This window comes from Cladophialophora carrionii, assembly GCF_000365165.1.
Source record: "Cladophialophora carrionii CBS 160.54 unplaced genomic scaffold supercont1.6, whole genome shotgun sequence".
Lineage (NCBI taxonomy): Eukaryota > Fungi > Ascomycota > Eurotiomycetes > Chaetothyriales > Herpotrichiellaceae > Cladophialophora > Cladophialophora carrionii.
Genome location: NW_008481831.1, coordinates 602,646 through 614,218, shown reverse-complemented (window position 1 = coordinate 614,218; position 11,573 = coordinate 602,646). Strand labels below are relative to the sequence as shown.

The window sequence follows — 11,573 nt, the reverse complement described above, 5'->3', positions numbered from 1 at the left end:
AGTGGTTCGCTAGAGAGGTCAGGGTGCTTCCCAACCATGCATCTTCGGGTAAGGTGCGACCGGCCTTTACAGCACAGCACTGGTGAGCCCGGTCTTCTCAGCATAGTACTGGCTGGGTTGGTAGTGCCGCTGGTCCTGGATAAGGTGATGCTCCGACAGTTGAGACTCCAGGTTGGCCGCTGTGCCTAAGCCCCGCTAACTTTGACTCCAGCTCGCTTGCCAATCCGCTTTCTAATCACGGAGGCTAGGGGACTCGTCCGCTTATTGACCGAATCGCGGGCTTGGACGTGTCCTGGAGACTCCTCCCGTCAAGTTGATAAACAGTTGCAGCTGCAGGATGTTATACGAGACGCCACTGGCCGTGTCGTCTGGCCATGCTTTCGATCGTAGATGGGGAATGCCAATATCAAAACTTCTCCCGCGGTTGCTATTGAGTGGTTCCAGTCAAGATTGCGCAGTACGTCAACCTCCGAATCGAAGCATATTCGCCCTCCGTTTGCTGGGTGACTCTACCGTGCTTTCAACCTTCACAAGGACACATGGATCGCCCAGGCCTTCTCTTTGTCCACAAGAACCCGTCATTGGGGTCGCTATCTTGCAGCAATAAGCAAGAGAAACAGGAAATTAATCGCCACGTGCAGCTTGGCCGAAAGCACGAGCGCTACAAAAAGCTAGTCTGGGATCGATGGCATCTGCCGTTCCTCTTTCGAAGGAATAGCAGCCCGCTGTGTTCACAGCCTGCAGCAACAATCAACATCCCCAGGAGGGCGTCCGAGAGTTTTGGCTGTGACGCTGATGGAAACACCACACAGACAACGCACGAGCAGCGGATGCCCTCGCTCCAATCTGGCCCCGCCACCAAGGACAGACAGAATGCTTCGCAAACCAGCATGGACTCCGCCCCAGCATTGCGATCATTGCCAGAGACCCCATTTCAGATGATCCCGTACAACCCCACAATGACTGCACCGGAAAACACGCATGCCGTCCGGTCGAATGCGGTTCGGTATCAATGGAAGCGCTCCAAGGAGGTGCGTCCGAGGGGGAGGAAATCAAGGGTGCCGAAGTCTTTCCCCCCGTCGTCCCAACAGCCTTCTGGAAATCGACGAATGCGAGATGTGAGGGACCATACACAGCCTGGTCAGACCGATCACGATTCTAGAACGACAGCAAGCGAGGACCGAGAGTTGATCAGAGTACCTCCGCCCAATGGGGACAGCTCGCTACAGCCGGGAGGATATCCCACAGAGCTCCCGTCCAAAGCAGTGGCTCCCCTGCTCCACCTCGGTAGGTCTTCACCATTGATATTTGAAGCCGAATGCCTGGACGCCTCAGGAGGGCTAACGATATGCAGTCTACGTAATTACTAACAGGACATTCGTCGGTGACCAGGCACAACCCATGTCGGTTGTGGCGGCCCGATACGTCCAGCAAATGTGTTCACATCCAGCCTCGTTCCATGCTGCGGTCTGGGTGTGTGCAAAGGGCATGGTTGACAAGTGCTCGACCAGCCAATCTGCCACCAAGCATAGACGGTTTCTCGATGTATGTCACAGTATCGCCGTGAAGTCGGTCATTCAGATGATATCTGATCTCGGTGACCACAATCACCCGATGCCGACCAATGAACTGGGCATGCTCTGCTCAGCCATGCAGTCGCTTGCGCTAGGGACCACTGAAGACGTTCCTGTGCGTGCAGCTCGAACAGGGCCGCGACAAAGCACGCTGACGAAGCTCCAAAATCTCCACCTCTGGGGAGTTGCGCCTCGCTGGTTGAACTACCATGAAGAGGCGGCTCGACGAATCTTGCACGCTAACGAGTCCTGTATGGACCCTTTCTGGGCCGGCCTAAGGATCTGTCAAACACAGTGAGTGACATGTAGACCAATGAATAACCCGCAAGGACCCAGCGCTAAGCTCAAGTCTCGCTAGGAATGACATTATCTCGTCGTGTCGGACATTGACGAAGCCACGATCGCCATGCTGGTTCCTCAGTGCCGACTTCGCCGACCAGTACAACAGGATCATGGTAGAGATGGAGCCCAGACACTCCCCTGGCTTCATGAAGTATGCAACCACTCTATCCCTCACCGTGTCTGGACCTCTCATGGCTGTAATCTCCGAGGCAATCCTCTACGATAGCATTCAAGAAGCCTTCCTCTCAAACAGGCTCACTTGGTTCGGCGTTCAATACGTGTGCGATGCCCGGAATTGGACACAGCACCAGATCATGTCGCTGCCATCCAGCGCAGAAACATCAACGCTAACTCTGCACACTCCTCAAGCCGTTGTATTCGACGCGGTCCGTTATGCTCTGATTGTCTACAGCCTGATCGCAATCCTCCCCTTGCCCCTATGCTCAGTTCCGTTCCCAGAACTAGCTGATAGGCTCGAGCCAGCAATTTCCCAAACCCTTCAGTACGGCGCGGAGGCTACATCAACAACACTGCTCCTATGGATATCGTCGATGGCCGCATTGGCTGCAATTGGGACGCCTAAGCGCGCGTCTCTCGTTGCATTTGCTGCTCGTCTCTGCCGGAATCTGCGTATTGATTCTTGGGAGTCAATGCAAACCATACTCCAAGACTATTTATGGTCTGGAGATATCAGCGATTTCGATGGCATGTACCTGTTTTTAGAGGTGCAGAAGCATATGTTTGAGCAAGACGGTGGGACGGGCGATGTACTTGAATACGAAATGGCCTGATGCTGTAAATTACGAGTTGACATTCAACTCGACTGGCCGAATAAGGACTCCAGCGGCGTCCTTCGCCCCTCCAAGTCTCCAAACATGGGAAATGCGGTATCAAAGCGCCCCAAGTATCGTGGATCTCTGCCTCCTTGGACGGGCTGCTCTGCCGGTAAGCGCTCTAGCCTATCCTTGCCTGGCTTCACCGTGGTTAACGATCGTCTAGGCGTTCATGTCTGCCCAGTTAAGGCGGTTTCAAGTAGCTGGTTTCGACCTTCGTCAGGCCCTAAACTCCTCCACTTGCTTCTTCGGCAAGTGGTTCACTCCGGTATTCTTGGGCGAGCTATGGAGACCAACTGCTTCTACCAAGACTTCTATGAGTATCTTGGCTTCTGTGCTTGACACACCTGGCTGAATACGCTGGCTGGGCACTGTACAAAGTACCTCTGGAACACATCGCTTCGAGCTTGATTTCTCAGAGAAGATCTGAAACTCATTGTTCGAGCCCACTCACTGCCTGATGGGCGTCTGCTCTTCATAAATCTGCTTCGGACTGAACGAGGGCATCGAACCATTTAGACATCTATCGGTGGTTGAGTTTGACTGGTTTTCAGAACAGCCCCTTCGATCCGGACAACGGGCGGATGGGTAACTTCCTTGCATTTGGGTTGATTACGTGCCACAACACCATAGACCCGGCAGAAGTGCCCTAAAGTATTGGCATTGCATAAACGTCGACATGCAGCAAGCAAGAAACCTACCATCCGACCAAACTACGAGGAAAGCTACCCGTGAAGCAGGCACAACGACGATCGTCGAACTCAGCTGAACAGCTAAACAGCTAAACAATGTTTGCGATGCGCTCCTGGACAGACTTGTCGGTCCTGCAAGCATCGTTCTCGTGGTACCCCTGTCGCAAAAGGTGGATCTCCATGCACAGGGGATCTAGACCAACATTATTGGCAAACTATGCCCCTTTCTGATAGTACATTCGACCACTTCGATTGGTGGACTGCCACCACAGTTCACGGCCAGGGTTGACGGCAATCGATCCATGCGGGTCACAAGGTCTGAGCCATGAGCACCTGTCATCTACTACCCGTTCTCTAATGCGGCCCTTGAGATTCGAGGGCGGCCTGCAACGGCTCAGATCAGACCGTAAACCCCCCTTCTTTGATGCTCATGGCCGATTATAATGCCACGCATCCTGCAGACCCAGTCGATGAAAGGCAACGAGTAACTGACGACCAGCAAGTCCGCGACCCGGATCCAACCTCGCAAGAAGACGATGAGCTGAATGCTGCCAGTCGCCCTGAACACCGCCGCAGACGCACTCACGGTAGAGACGCTCGACAGCACAACATTGTTCCTGCCAGAACAGGGCCTGGCTTGGCGGCATCGGGGCGCGCGGCACATGGCAGCACAAATCGAGCCTTACAGCACGTTGTGAGGCAGCCGGGAGGGAGATTTGACTCTTTCAACACGTTGCCGTCCGGAGCGGACGGTGCTGACTTTGTCGCCAAGCTCGTGCTCTACGGTGAGTAAGACGAGGCGGTCGAGCTCCGGCGCGGAGACCTTATGGGAGGCAGATGTGCTGACAATCTGTTGGCAATCACAGCTCACCACCAGGTGTACTCTAACTTCTTCGTGGGCGAGGTCAAAGACACAAGCGTCCTCCCTTACACCAAATATGCACTCCACCACGAACACGCTTACTGGGGTGCAGCGTGGTTCTCCTGCACCAGTCGAAGATGGCTGGCAGGTCAATCTATGCAGCACACACCGCAGGAGTTGTTCTTCTACACCAAGTCGCTAGAATCACTACGACAAGCGTTGAGTGACCCGACGCTTGCCACACACGAGAGCACCATTTCGACAATCTTACACCTTTCATTCCCGCCATATCTGCCCCACGTGGACAGGAGCATGCCTCGTCCGCGACAGTCGAATTTTAAGACATGGAACCTGCTGCATTTGGCCACGGGGCTCAACGTCGCCGAGGAGCACATGCTCGGCCTTGCCGCGGTGGTCAAGGTGCTCGGTGGCGTCCAGAACATCCAGAGCGCTCAGATCCGACGCTCGGTATGCTTGTGAGTGTAGTGTCGCTCGCTCGCTCGCTGGAGAGGGGCAGACAGAGGGCCTCCTGCGACACAATGCTGACGTCTGCAAGTCAGGGCATCCACTTCTCCGGCCGCCACCTGAAAGCCCCTCTCTTCCCCTTTGCCAGCCTCCACCCGGTCGACCAGCTGGTCCACGCGTCCCGACTGCGCCGCTCACGGCACGCCTTTGACCCTGTATCTGCCGAGACAAGTCGCAGGCGTGGCACCGGATTCGACGACATTTCCTTTCCGGAAGTGCTGCCCCTAGATACCACCCCGCAGCCGGCCGTGGTGTGGGCGTACCTCGCGGACATGACGACCATCCTGGAAGACTACGCCTCAGGAGGCTCCATGCAGAGTCAAACATCCGTAATTCTCGACCAGATGCAGTTCACGCAGCACAGCCTATTATCACTTCCCCCGGCAGCGGATCTTCAACGTCAAGGGAGGCAAGAAGAGCACGAGCACGAGCACGAGCACGATCAAAGAGGGGGCATGGCGACCCGTCTCCAACTCTACGAGATCACGCGCTGGGCATGCATATGCTACGCCAACCTCATCACCTATCCGACCGACTATTCGACATTTCCACGCCTCCGCCTGGCAAGGCTCCTCCTGCGTGAGCTGAACATGCTGTATGAGACGAGCATGATTGCCCAGCTGACTCGGCCGGAGCAACGCCTCGTCTTCTGGGCCACAGTGCTCGGCGCCATCAAGGCCGTCGGGTACGACGATGAGAGAGCGTCGTTCGTCGCCCTGGTCGCGCGGTCCGCTGGGGATGCGAAGGTCCGGTCGTGGACGGAGGCGAGGGCCGTCATGGAGTCGTTCCTGTGGCATGGTCAGACTAGTGACCCGGATGCGCTGAAGCTTTGGGTTGAGGTGCAGAGGGTCGCGAGACCACATGCGGCCGAACTGAGGTTGCCGGAGCGGATGGCCGGAGCGGAGAGGTGAAGATGCTGGCTGTCATATAAAAGAACAACGAGTTTGTAGTTCGAATCTTGAACGGCGTGTTTTGGAGAAGCCTGAACATTGGAATAATGAGTAATGAAGATTGAGTGACGGTTGATGTTGATGTTGACATTGAACACGGAACATTGGTCCATGGACATATGTCATGATTATCTTACTCGTCATGTATCATGCAGTATCCGTCATCTGTTCCAGGATGGAACATGGTACCAGGTAGGTAGATGACTGATGAGGACGACGGGTGCTTAGTGCCGTCTGTAATGGGCGCAGTCGTGAGTCGACCCAAGGGGTATCGCATCCTAAGTACTACGTACATACATACATAAGGAGGACATACACAAGGAGGACATACACAAGGAGGACATACACAAGGAGGACATACACAAGGAGGACGTACATATATACCTATACCTACAGAGTACAGGCTATATCGGATAGATCTGCCATATACTACAGTATTCAGGTTGCTCTACTATTGTATAGGGTACCCTTGAAACCGCCAACAGAACCTTCAACCTTCAACCTTCGCGCCAACTATGTAATGTAATGCAAAGTGTGAGCAGTGAAGCGACCTTTCTCCTTTGCGTATCAGAAAGATGCTACCCCTGATTGACCTGTTTACACTATGTTGCATGCGGCGATTGAGACTACAAGGTATCTTCCGTGCGTGCGTGCCTCCGTAAATGTATTAGCTATACATACAACAGAACGGCCGGGGGATCATATAGCGTGCTTTCAACGGAGGAATGGAAGGGTATTTACACTGTGGTACTGTCAGGAAGAGGTCCACAGCTCCTGGGGATTGCCCCAAAAACACTGGGAATCATGGCAATTCATGCCTGAGTCTCGGACCTCTTAGCTTATATGCCTGTCTGAACCCTGTTCATGACAGATTCTCGATCTTGTCAGGCGATCCTCAAAGGCTGTAGACCTCTCCTGAGACGTACCTATACTGTGGTACTGTAGTACTGTAGTACTGTGGTACTGACTCCTCTAATTATTCTGTGTATCGGTAGGAACTACTCTACTCTACTCTACTCTACTATTCTATGCTGTACTGCAGTGTATCTCATCTGGACTTGTCTCATCATTCTCATTTACATACTATACGTACTATATTCTAGATCTAGTTCTAATTCCCACTAATTATAACAAGGCGTCAAACTCCGGGTTCACCCAGCCCGGCGTCCCGGTCTTGGATCTCAAGACTGGACCGTATTTATGCAGGATGCCAAAGATAGGCATGGCTCCGAAAAAGACAATGAGGCCCTGCGCGGCGAAGCACCAGGTCCAGCCCGAGTCTAGTTGCCAGGGGGCGATGAAGAACTAAGATGGCGCTCAGGTCAGCAAGTCTGTTCGTCTAGGTGTTGGTTGAATCGGAAAGATGAAACAGTCGTAGGCAGTAAGCAGTAGGCAACAGACAGTGGGTAGCAGCTATCGAGGTGCAAGGTGCCACACGCAACACGCAAGACACAACATAACAGAGTGTAGACTTCACTTACCGGATCAATAAACGCCGACAGGTTCAACAACACGGCGTAAAACGTGATGATGCTCATGCTTTGCAACGGGTAACAATCCACGATATAAGCACACACGACCGTATTGCCCATCTGGATACCCGCGGCGAAGAGGAAGAACGCCACCTGTCCGACCATCCAATGGTACGCCTTGTCGACGCTGATGCCCCAGATGATCAGGCCGACGGCGCTCAACACGCCCGCCGGGTAGATCAGCCAGAGACGCATCTCCGGCAGACGCACGCCGCCATTTCGTCGGGCGAGACGCGTGCACACAATGTCGCTGAGGTAGCCTCCCAGGAAGACTTCGGCGAACAGGGTGCCCAGGAGGAGTCCGAGGAAGAGCAGGCCCTGGATTTGCGGCGTGTAGTCCAGGTAGGCGGCCGGCAGCATGGTGATGACGCTGAGCACCCACCAGTACCACAGGAAGCAGTAGGTGAAGACGGCGATGGAGACGGCGAGGAACTTCCACGTCAGGATGAATCGGAGCACCGCGTCGTACACTGCTGGGTGTCGCATCCCGGGCACGGGCTTGTAGTTGATGAAGGCGAGTTTTTTGGTGCGGGAGAGGTGAACCTCGCTGGCGTCACTTCGACGACGGCCCACTTTCTCGATATCCACGGCCGTCTCGTCCGCCGCGGTCGCCATCGGGAGCTTCGACAGCATATGGTTCCGCGGATACAGAGTCTCGGGCATGAAGGCCAGTTCGAGGACGATGAGAACGCCGAAGAGGATGACGGTGAACCACTGGATCCATTCCGCCGAGACGATGTTCAGGAACCCGCCGAAGATCGGGCCGACGAGCAGGCCGCTGTCGATGGCCAACACCCAGAGCCCGATCTTCTGACCTCGCTGGTGCTCGTAGAACATGTCGTTGATAGCAGCCAGGCCGACGGTCGAGGCCGGTGCTACGCCGAGGCCCTGGAAGAACCGTGCCGCCATGTAGCCGCCATAGTTGGATGCTTCGGCGGCTCCGATGGTCGCGGCAAACGCCATCAGGGTCCCGATGATGAAGATGACTCTGCGACCGAAGATGTCCGCCAGAGAGCTCCATATCAGGGGCCCGACGGCGAGACCCAACGCCGGAATGGCCACGGTCCAGTTGACTTGCGAGTAGCTGATGGCAAATTGCTCCTGGAGGTCTGGGAAACTGGGCACTGTCGTCGTCGTGATGTACGTGAACAGGAAATACCTAATCGCGTCAAGTCAGTCTGGTGTCCTCCAATATGCACCCACCAGCGAAGGACGTACTTGTACATGACAATCGCGAGGATGGTGTGCTTCTGAAAGCTGGACCAATTCAGAGGATCCAACGGGTCGGTCGTCGGCTGGGGATGAAGACGAAATCCATCTCGCGTCACAATGTTCTCTACAGCTGGCGGCGGAGGGGCGACCGTGCTGCCCTCGAGCTTCTCCTGCAAGGGCGGCTGCTGCGTGACTCCATCGCCAGCGATCGGGATGGCCTGCTTCTCGTTCTCGAGGTCTGCCATTGTGAGTTGGGCGTGGAAGAGAACGACACCACACGACGAGTGAACGTATAAAGGTGCGAAACAAACAGCTAGACGTTGATCAATAGGTACTAGAGCCAAGGGAAAGTCTTTGTTGAAAAAGTTGTCCAGTGTCCACCGTCTGGGATAGTACCCAGCAGCCACACTATTACTTAGACGGCGGTCCACAGATTGCCATTCTTAGGACCTTCCCCAGATTGCTCCCTGCATGGACACGTTATCTCGGGTGCGCTGACGCATTTCGCCAGGTAACAACGTGCGGGATCATCCTGGGACGACCTCATCGTGTGGCTGCAAGATTCGATGATGGCGCCGTGCACCGGCGGGACGGGTTGCAGCGAAGGAAGCAATAGCCGTCGCCTAGGGGATCCTGTCGAGGATCTCATCACAAACCTCCAGGCAGGGTGCTGATGGGTAAGATCGTTAAAGGGATGAGATAAGGACGGCTCGATAGGCGATTTGTCGTCGAAAGAAGGGCTGTGCTTTGTCGCTGATACCAAGCATTTGGCGGATGCGGCAGCTCCAAAGACACATGGCCTCGTCATTCGCCCATCCTCCAGCCACTGGACCATGGCGGAGACGGTCGATAGCCCCGAAGATAAGGATTGACATGGCTCCGTTATTGGCTGATGCCAGGGGGATCGTTCAGCAACACAAACAAGCGATAGTCGGTGGATGGCCTCTTTGCCGTTACGTTTCGCCATGACATCTGGCTGGCTGTTCGAATCGACAGCCGGGACGACATCATGCATGCTCGATGCTGTACTCGTAGCAGACCGGCGTCGATATCTCGGTGGGTCGATGTGCTTATACTATGACCGACCAGATCCACCGGCCTTTTGGTCGTCTTTATTGCTAACGACCAGCTCACTGTACCTCGCGTCTGGCTCACCTTGCGGCAACCATGCGACGGTACAGTTCGACCGGTAAGTACGCTGTTTTAGTGACAAAGGCGTCCTGCTCACACGTGTGACGGTGCAGAAGAAGACCACGACAGGCGGCGTTCGATGGCGCTGATCGACGAGGAGATCCATCGGCAGCAGGAGCCTGACGAACGCACAGGGCTCCTGCCGAAGAAGCACGGCGACGACGATGAGGCACCCAGCCAGGAGGAAGGCGAGCTCATGGATATCCTCCCTGAGGACCAGACGCCGACGCGCAAGCTGATATTGCATGAATTCTGGGTATTGTTGCGAGGCTCGATTCCAGTCATCCTGGCATACACGTTACAGAACTCACTGCAGACCGTGTCCATCCTGATCGTCGGCCGGGCCTCACCGCAGGATCTCTCGACGGCTGCTTTCTCATACATGTTCGCCATGTGCTCGGGGTGGCTCATCGGCATGGGCGGTTCGACAGCGCTGGATACCCTGGCGAGTTCAACGTTTACCGGGAGCAAGAACAAGCACGACCTGGGCATCCTATTGCAGCGGGCCTTTGTCGTTCTGACCCTGTTCTACATCCCCGTTGCGATCATTTGGTTATGCTCGGAACCCATCTTCAAGGCGCTCGGCCAGAGTGCACAACTGTCACACGACAGCTCCAAGTTCTTGAGCTGCCTGATCCCGGGTGGCCTGGGCTACATCTACTTTGAGACGATGAAGAAATATCTTCAGGCTCAGGAGATCATGCGGCCGGGCACCTACGTCCTCCTGATCACATCACCGATCAGCGCATTGCTGAATTACCTGTTTGTCTACAAGGCAGGTTGGGGCATCCTCGGCGCACCCTTTGCCACGGGAATTGGTTATTGGCTTTCATTCCTGGGGCTGGTGCTGTACGCCAAGTTTGTTGCTGGCGGTGAATGCTGGGGCGGATGGTCTAAGCGGTGTCTGCAGAATCTCGGAGTCTTTGCCAAACTCGCTGCCCTCGGTTTCGTCCATGTCGGCACGGAATGGTGGGCTTTCGAGATTGTCGCATTGGCTGCCGGCCGACTGGGAGAGATTCCACTGGCCTCACAGAGTGTGATCATGACGGCCGACCAGGTCATGAATACCATCCCTTTCGGCATCGGCGTCGCCGCCAGTGCGCGAGTCGGCAACATGCTGGGCTCGCGGAACGCAAAGGGCGCGTCACGGTCTGCAAACACTGCTGCCTGGCTGAGCATGATCATGGGAGCGCTGGTCCTGGCGATCTTGATGGGCACCAGGAACGTCTTCGCCAAGATCTTCAACGACGACGAGCGGGTGGTGAAGCTGACGGCTGAAGTCCTGCCGTACGTGGCACTGTTTCAGATCGCCGACGGATTGAATGGCAGCTGTGGCGGATCTCTACGCGGCATGGGACGACAGCACATCGGCGCCGCCGTCAACATCGTCAGCTACTACTGTGGCGCCTTACCACTGGGCATCTGGCTGGCTTTCCACGGCTGGGGCCTCCCCGGGCTATGGGTCGGCCAGTGCATTGCTCTGTATCTCGTCGGGATCGCCGAATGGGCCATTGTGGCATTCAGCAACTGGGAGCACGAGGTCGACAAGGCATTCTCCCGCATGGACAAGGACGAATTGGTGGAGAACGGGCATGCTGGGTCAGCGGTGCCAGCGCCCACGGGCAACGGCCCTCAATGACACATACGTAACGTACATAACATTAAGTAGATTTAGACGAGGTGATGTACCGCAGTACTCCGTAATTAATACTGTAGGTCCTAAAAAAGCACGTCGATAAGAGACACCAGAGCCCAGGTCTCACGCGTCTGGTCCCCCCTCCCCCCCTGGTGCTCCCGACCCAGACTTCCCTTTACGGCTAGCTCTATCTTCCCCCCCCCTTGTCGCTTTGACTTGACGTC

At 55.4% G+C, this 11,573-nt stretch overlaps 4 protein-coding genes across 4 annotated transcripts; 3 read left to right on the top strand and 1 right to left on the bottom strand.

Moving 5' to 3' along the window:
* Window positions 1-2,035: 2,035 nt before the first annotated feature.
* Window positions 2,036-2,707, top strand: G647_07176 (uncharacterized protein; the record flags this gene model as incomplete). Its single annotated transcript, XM_008731493.1, has 1 exon — window positions 2,036-2,707. One exon carries the CDS (start codon window positions 2,036-2,038, stop codon window positions 2,705-2,707), a length of 672 nt encoding a protein of 223 aa, XP_008729715.1.
* Window positions 2,708-3,871: 1,164 nt separating this feature from the next.
* Window positions 3,872-5,739, top strand: G647_07175 (uncharacterized protein; the record flags this gene model as incomplete). Its single annotated transcript, XM_008731492.1, has 3 exons — window positions 3,872-4,226; window positions 4,308-4,779; window positions 4,860-5,739. 3 exons carry the CDS (start codon window positions 3,872-3,874, stop codon window positions 5,737-5,739), a joined length of 1,707 nt encoding a protein of 568 aa, XP_008729714.1.
* A 1,164-nt stretch (window positions 5,740-6,903) lies between these two features.
* Window positions 6,904-8,767, bottom strand: G647_07174 (uncharacterized protein; the record flags this gene model as incomplete). Its single annotated transcript, XM_008731491.1, has 3 exons — window positions 6,904-7,083; window positions 7,260-8,469; window positions 8,529-8,767. The coding sequence occupies 3 exons, from the start codon at window positions 8,765-8,767 to the stop codon at window positions 6,904-6,906; spliced, it is 1,629 nt and encodes a 542-aa protein (XP_008729713.1).
* Window positions 8,768-9,792: 1,025 nt separating this feature from the next.
* On the top strand, window positions 9,793-11,352 carry G647_07173 (uncharacterized protein; the record flags this gene model as incomplete). The annotated part of the gene is made up of 1 exon (XM_008731490.1): window positions 9,793-11,352. One exon carries the CDS (start codon window positions 9,793-9,795, stop codon window positions 11,350-11,352), a length of 1,560 nt encoding a protein of 519 aa, XP_008729712.1.
* Between the last annotated feature and the right edge of the window lie 221 nt (window positions 11,353-11,573).